Source organism: Prunus persica, chromosome G6, assembly GCF_000346465.2.
Source record: "Prunus persica cultivar Lovell chromosome G6, Prunus_persica_NCBIv2, whole genome shotgun sequence".
In the NCBI taxonomy this organism is placed as follows: Eukaryota; Viridiplantae; Streptophyta; class Magnoliopsida; order Rosales; family Rosaceae; genus Prunus; species Prunus persica.
In genome coordinates this window covers 11,707,937-11,715,601 of record NC_034014.1, presented here as the reverse complement: position 1 = coordinate 11,715,601, position 7,665 = coordinate 11,707,937, and the positions used below count along the sequence as shown (strand labels likewise).

Below are 7,665 nucleotides of genomic sequence, written 5' to 3'. Positions count from 1 at the left end.
ATTATTCGGGTTGTTATTAGCTTAATTGGTAATTAATATAAAAGTGGAAAGTTTGTTGAGTTAATTAATAGAATAATGATAAATCGGGAAAAATCTTATTAAAGCATTGTTTCTCTCTCATAATAATGTCATCAAACATAATAAAAAGTAAAAATTAACTATAGTTAAACTCATGGACATGTGTCACCTTTTGGGAAGGGTGGTGAGGGTACACCTTAGGTTAAAGTGGTGAGCAAAAATGCTCCCATAAGTAAAAACTCATGACTAGGATCCAACTTAGCAAATTACCTAATTCAGCATAAAAGCTGATTTATTGTACTTTTCAGATTCCAAAAATACCCCCAACTAAGCCATAATTGCATTTTGTATATTAATGTAGGAATCATTATAGAAACAGTTTTTAATTGGATTTTATATAATGACAGACATTGAATTTTGAAAGCTCTCCAACTTGTGACATGAATTTAGAATTATGCCATTTTCGGGTTAAGGTTTTTAGGATCATTGTCAATACGCCAACTTGTGACATGACTTTAAAAAAGACCAACATTCGAGAGTGATCAAGCCAATATTGAATAACGGCACAATGATCGATCGAGGACTTTGGTCTGGCTGAGTGGGTTGAAGGTAAAAATCAATTGAGAAAATTTTGTCAATATCATCATTGAAATTCTTATTGGGTTATTTCTTGATTCTTAGAAGATCATTGCGTGTAGTGACGTGATTTCAAAAATATATACATATATGTTTATTTCATGGAAGAGAGACCCGTAAAGCCAATTACCCATACACAAATTTATCCAACTCAAGTGGCACGGTAACGAGAATTTCTATTTCATGGTTATACCTCATATATCTAACCCCCCATTCACAAAGATTGTAGGACTAGTCAGTTTGTATAACTTGGCCCGAAAGTTTTACCTATCGAATTCTAAGGTCATCCTTATGTGGTCCCTCTTAGGTCATTTTAATCGGAACAACGTTAACACACTAAGTCCGTGCCCATCGAAACATCCTTGATGCCGAAGCAGATGCCCTACATATATTTAAGCAAGGCAGAGATATGCCAACCAAAAGCCATGTAGATTTCAGTGCTACTTCATACATACAGTAAAAATACAAGTATGACCACAGTATATATCACCCCCTCCTCCTTTATGGGATGAGACATCTAAATTTAAAATGAATTTATAGCCCTAGGCTCATGGGAATAAGGATTTATTCTTGTTTCTCTTTTAGTCTCTATTTATTCGGTGTCAAGGTTTTACGTAGCTAACCCTTTAATATAATATTCAACTTTCAGATGAATCTTTTTTAACGGGCTTGTCCAATATAAATTCATATATTTTTTATTTCCTAGACATATATTCATCATTCTATAAATTTATGTGTAAAATCCAATTTCAAATTTAAATGACTAGTAGGATATAAGATGTCGTAGTATTCCTATATTTTTACATCGTTGCCACCAAACTTCATATTTTATTTCTAATTTATTTCAAGCATTTCATTAACTGCCATAATTATAATTAATACTCCCTATTAATAGCATATCAATCACCCCATTTCTTTTGGTTGTCATTCCTTTTCACATATCGCCCCCAAAATTGCAAACTAAAAAAAAATATTTGTAAATTACATATCCAATAATGTACCTATGAAAAATATAAATATAAATATATACTTATAAAATATAAATATATTATTTAAATAAACTATAGGTATATTATTTACCAAAAAAATTTTAAAAAAAACTAAGTCAGTTACTTTGTAATTGAAATCTCCGTACATTTTACATAAATTAAAAATAGATATAGAATAATTTATAGAAAATATAGGTACATTATTTACCCATAGGTAAATTATTTTACAATATACCTATAAATGTGTATAGGTACATTATTTGGAGAGGAAAAATAGGTTCGTTTTTAAAAAATAAGTACATTGTTTTAATAGGTACATTATTTGAGAAAAAAAATAGGTACATTATTTGTTGAGAGAAAATAGGTTCATTTAAAAAAAAATTGTTTTTCATAAAACAAATAATAGGTACTTTATTCAGAGAAAAAAGGGTACATTATTTAGAGAAAAAAAATAGGTTCATTATTTAGAGAAAAAATAGGTTCATTTAAAAAAAAATGTTTTCATAAAACAAACAATAAATAGATAATCAAAATATTTTTCAACATAATTAGAATGTACACTATTATTCATAAAACTATAATAAAATAGATTACTAGTAGTAGAATTCATAAAAAGAAAACAAGAAAAAAAAAATTATTAAATAAACCAAAACGTTAATAATATATTAATGTTGAATTTCTTAATTTCAAATAAGTTTGTAAATTAATTCTTACATCTATTACAGCCATTTGAAGATCTTTCCAAATTAAACGTATGTCATTAGTCACACCCCTACATAACACGTTAACTTGTAAATATGGGTAGTTTCGGAATTCAAAAAATAGAATAAATCAGATTTTAAGCTAGATTAGGTAACTTGCTTACTTGGATCCTAGTCATCGGGTTTAATTTGAAAAAAATGGATATTTTAAATAGAAAAATAAAGGAAATAGTTGTAGGTGATTAAAAATGAATTTTTAACCTATTAATTAGCTAACTCATGGTTAGAGTACTCTCTCCACTAGTACTAACTCTTTCTTAAAATCTATACATTTAGGTCGGGCCATGAGCTATAAAAGCTTGGCGGTCAAGCCCAGTGACCACACTTGACATAGTTTTTGTTTTATATTTTTATTTATTATAAAGTGATATTTTGAACTATTCTAATGTGTAGGGAGAGAGATCGACTTCGGATGCAAAGGGGGAACTTATTGTCTTATCCAACTAGCTTAACACCAAGTTTAGAACCAATATTGGATACAGCCTATATACAGGCAAGTTCAGCATTACACAGAAAATCAGTAAAAAGGAAATAGTACTTTTCATTGCCAGATAGAAAGAGCCAGTTGATACGACTCTTTAAGCTTGAGGATCAAATTGTTGGCTCTTGTTAATGGGTAACAACATCCATCCAGAGCAACAACGCACTTATTTTAACTTTGCATTTTCAACCCTTGGTTTCAATGAAACTTCTTGTACTTTCTCCGTACATAACAAAAAGCACCGAAACTGTTCAGGGAATTCAAATAAGATTTTTTAAATCTTCACTTACATCCTTTTTCCCTTATAAATATGAAGCCTGTGGTGTGCCCGAAAAGCATCACTCTCTCTTCTCTCTCTCTCTCTCCCCCTCTCCTTCACTTTCTCTTTAATTAGTTCATGCAAAGCTAGTCTTACATCATTCATTTTTTTCCCATAGTGATGATGGAGTCTGCAAGTCATGAGAAAGTAGGGCTTTTAGCTAGTTGGTGGGTTCGGCTAACAGCCATGCCTAATATGATTGCTTGCAAAGTCTCTGAGATTGCAAAGAACACCAAAAAGCTTGGGCAAGATGACCCTAGAAGAGTTTTTCATTCTCTTAAAGTTGGATTTGCACTCACCTTGGTCTCATTATTCTACTACTACCAGCCACTTTATGACAACTTTGGTGTCTCTGCAATGTGGGCTGTCATGACTGTCGTGGTTGTATTTGAATTCTCAGTAGGTATGTTGGTCATCTCTCTTAAGCTATATCTCACTAATGTAAAACTCATAATATCTCATCGTCATCGGTTTTTGGACGACATTAGTTAGTCACATGATGTGACAGTTTATACGTAATTATTTATATCCTAGATATTATATAAAAGATATATGATCATGTGACCAATTAATTAATTAATTAATGTTAACGTTGTTGCTCTAGTACCATAAATAGATTTAGTGATTTCTGACTGTTTTATGGACATGCTTCTAGGAGCTACTCTTGGAAAAGGTTTAAACAGAGCATTGGCAACACTGCTAGCTGGTGCTCTTGGCATTGGAGCTCATCACCTAGCTAGCCTATCTGGGCAGATAGGTGAGCCCATAGTAATTGGGTTCTTTGTCTTCCTACAAGGTAATATATTTTGCTTTTTAGCCAATATATTTATACTTGCTTTCTTTCATAAAAAAAATAATTTATATTTGCTGTCCTTTTTTATCTTCATCACATGTTTACATTCAAACTTTTGTGTCTTTGCAGCTGCGACATCGACATTTATACGGTTTTTTCCCCAAATCAAGGCACGATATGACTATGGCTTGTTGATCTTTATATTGACATTCTCTTTGATATCTGTGTCTGGATTTCGGGACGATGAAATATTGGAGTTGGCCCACAAAAGGCTGGCAACCATTTTTATTGGTGGCTCTGCCTGTGTGATCATTTCCATAGTGGTTTGCCCTGTGTGGGCTGGCGAAGATCTACACAACCTCATAGCTGCCAACATTGAAAATCTAGGAAGTTTTTTAGAAGGTATATATTAATGCCACCCTAGACAATACATATACTGCCCAAATTCTTTATTGTAACCCTAATAATGTTGTTTAGTATGACATTATAACTTTAGACGCATGTCTTGTTTTAACTAAGTTGTTTTATCATTCAGAATTATCACATAGCAAAAACAATCTTATACAAGTTTTTATTTTGAATGTGTGGTCAAAATTAACGGTTTATCAATGTAATATATTAAGTTATCAAAATTAATTAATAAGATTTGAATACATACATAATTTTTTTTTTTAAACACAAGCAACAAAAACAAAGATCGTAACAACTACCATGCTATTTCAAGGAATTGTCCTTTAATTGGTATGAGACTAAACAAATGATAAAATAATTTTTTTAATAGGATTTGGAGATGAATACTTCAAAACGTTAGAGGATGCAGAGTCCAAAGAGGACAAGGCATTTCTGCAAGCTTATAAAAGTGCTCTCAATTCTAAAAGCAGTGAAGAATCCTTGGTGGGTATAGTTCTCTCTCTCTCTCTCTCTCCATCTAAAAAAAAAGGTTCATTATTCGTAATCAACTAAGATGTTATACGTGTTACTTTCAGGCTAATTTTGCAAGATGGGAGCCTGGACATGGCCGTTTCCATTTTTGTCATCCATGGAAGCAATACCTCAAAGTTGCAACTTTAACTCGACAATGTGCCTACCGGATTGAAGCACTTCATAGCCGCCTCACTGCTGACAACAAAGTATGAATACAAAATCCATAAATAGTACATGCATTTTTTTTGGTCTAATTTAGCACCTGCACGCATATAAAATTATATATAATATAAAATTAATTAATAAATAACACACTATAAATTAAAGTTTGTATTGTTAATGGAGCTTAGGCAATTTGGCTACGTTTATGCACGTATGGTAAAAATAATATAAAATTAAGTAGTAACATAATGCTATATTGGACCATTAATAATTAATTAGTGTTCATATGCTTAACTTGTGTTGCAGGTCTCACCAGAAATTCTTAATATAATTCAAGAATCATGCACAAAACTGAGCTTGGAGACTGGCAAAGCACTGAAGGAACTAGCAGCAGCTTTCAAGGAAATGACCAAATCACCCTCTCCTGAAACCCACATGGCTAAGGCAAAGGCTGCAGCCAAGTCCCTCAGATCCTTACTTAAATCTGGGCTGTGGGAAGACACAGAGCTCTTAGAAGTGATGCCAGCAGCAACAGTTGGTTCACTTCTGCTGGATGTTGTCAACTGCAGTGAGAAAATTATTGAGTCTGTTAATGAACTTGCCTTTCTTGCAAATTTTAAGACTGTTGAAGCCACAGTGTCACAAGAAAAATCACAGTTGGGAAAACTTGACACCAAAGAAAAAAATCCCAACATGGATGTTGTTGTTACAATTGCAGAGGCACCCTCAGTTTTACCAGAAAATGGGAAAAAAGTTGGTAGTCAACAAGTGGAAGTGTAAATATTATATGTTACAGTACTGTTTTACGAACACACATGTAATGGCAATGACATAATACCCACACTGATGTATTATAAAGTTTGGGTATATGGAAGCTAGACTTTTTACCATAATTTGAAAATTGTAAAAGGGTTATCCTGAACCCACTAAATAATTTACTTTTCTAGTTATCAACTGGTGTGGTTTATACTTTTCGGAATTTTCATTTTGTGATGGCTGTCAACATTTGGAATATTCCTTTTCTGAGGGAGGGCAGGATTAGCAACATGCATATAAGTGGAACTTTGAGGAATTGATTTTTGGAATCAAACTCATTTTTCATTCTTGTCGACGCTGAAAAACACCGGCCATATAATGAGAATAACCCTTTTCATGCATGAAGGAATGGCTTCTGAGACCACAATGGGATGGTGATCCAGTGACAAAGATAATAGATAATTCAAGAATATTAACCTGATCATGAAAATATAATCTAGCTAGGCCCCTAGGCCTACAGAGAGAAAAGCAGTGGTTAGCTATTTTTGGTTGCCTCATTCATTCATATATATATATATATCCAAGAGCGGTCAAGTGATCGATTAGTACCGTAAGTTAATGTAACACTAACCACTGTGTGTTCGAACTCACTCCAAAATGTCATCTCATGATTAGAGTCGTTTATTTTTTTACGTACATCCCTATTCAAACATTACCCTTGCAAAAGATAATCTAACTAATAATCTAACTGTGATGAAATAAATACACCAACACAATATTTCTTGTAAATAATAAAAATATTCATGATATGGTTATTCGATTTTCGATTTGGCTTATATATTTTGTAAGGGTAATCTTTGAATGATGATCTAAAGGGGTATGCTTTCTCAAGAAATCTCAGCGTTTTCGATTAATAACTTCCATTTTCATCTCCTGAGATTAGACATGAGAGTTTCATTCCCAAGAAGTTAATTCCGCAAATCAAAACGGGCCGTGAAGGGTTATATATCTGGAATATATGTGGGAAGTGCTATACGTAGCCATGTAATCTTTAGAAGTTATAAGGCTAGTCAAAGTAGATCTCTTGATTATTAGAATTTCAGGCTGAAAAATTACTGGAACACAAAAAGGAAAGGTTACCAAAGGCTGAATTGAACAATTATTCAACATAGGCAAACCAATAGCAGCCGTCAAAGAATTCTAGCCGTCCAGTCCAAACTTCACCACAAATTCAGACTTTTTGAAATGTAACCCTGGCCACACATAAATCACAATATAATATTATTTTAAAGTTTAAACGAAAGATTTCATCTATCACTCATCATAAATTGACCCCAAATCCTCTTTAGACAAATATTCCCTGATTATTCTTGACTGCATTAGGAGAGGCAATGAGTAGAGCACATGGATATGGGGTATCTATCCTATATGTTAATTCCTTTTATACTTTTATCAGTGCCAAAGATAAGTACTAATTAAGTCTTCATTTTTTGGTAAATATGCATAAGGATTTAAGTGGGCTGACAAAGGTTTCTGGCTATTTTTAACCTTCCAATTAAATACTAAAGATGCAATTCTGCAGACCATAGAATTCAGAGAAAACTTTGAACAGTATTAGCAACTTTCAAACTGTGTACATGGTGTGACCTCTCATATCTGTAACTCAGTTTGGTAGTGCTTTGGAAGCTTTCTCCAATGCCACTTGCAGATATTTCTTAATACAAGTTTAGAAAAGCATAAGTTTACTTTCTCAGAAGAACAACATATTCCTTATTGATTCCTGAGAAGAACAACATATTCCTTATTGATCTCTAGTTTACTTTCAC

The 7,665-nt window shown here is 32.7% G+C and overlaps 1 protein-coding gene across 1 annotated transcript; it reads left to right on the top strand.

Moving 5' to 3' along the window:
- LOC18772290 (aluminum-activated malate transporter 2) lies at positions 3,061-6,031 on the top strand. Its single transcript, XM_007206593.2, has 6 exons — positions 3,061-3,607; positions 3,860-4,000; positions 4,127-4,399; positions 4,779-4,891; positions 4,984-5,127; positions 5,390-6,031. Exons 1-6 carry the CDS (start codon positions 3,325-3,327, stop codon positions 5,861-5,863), a joined length of 1,428 nt encoding a protein of 475 aa, XP_007206655.2. The 5' UTR covers positions 3,061-3,324; the 3' UTR covers positions 5,864-6,031.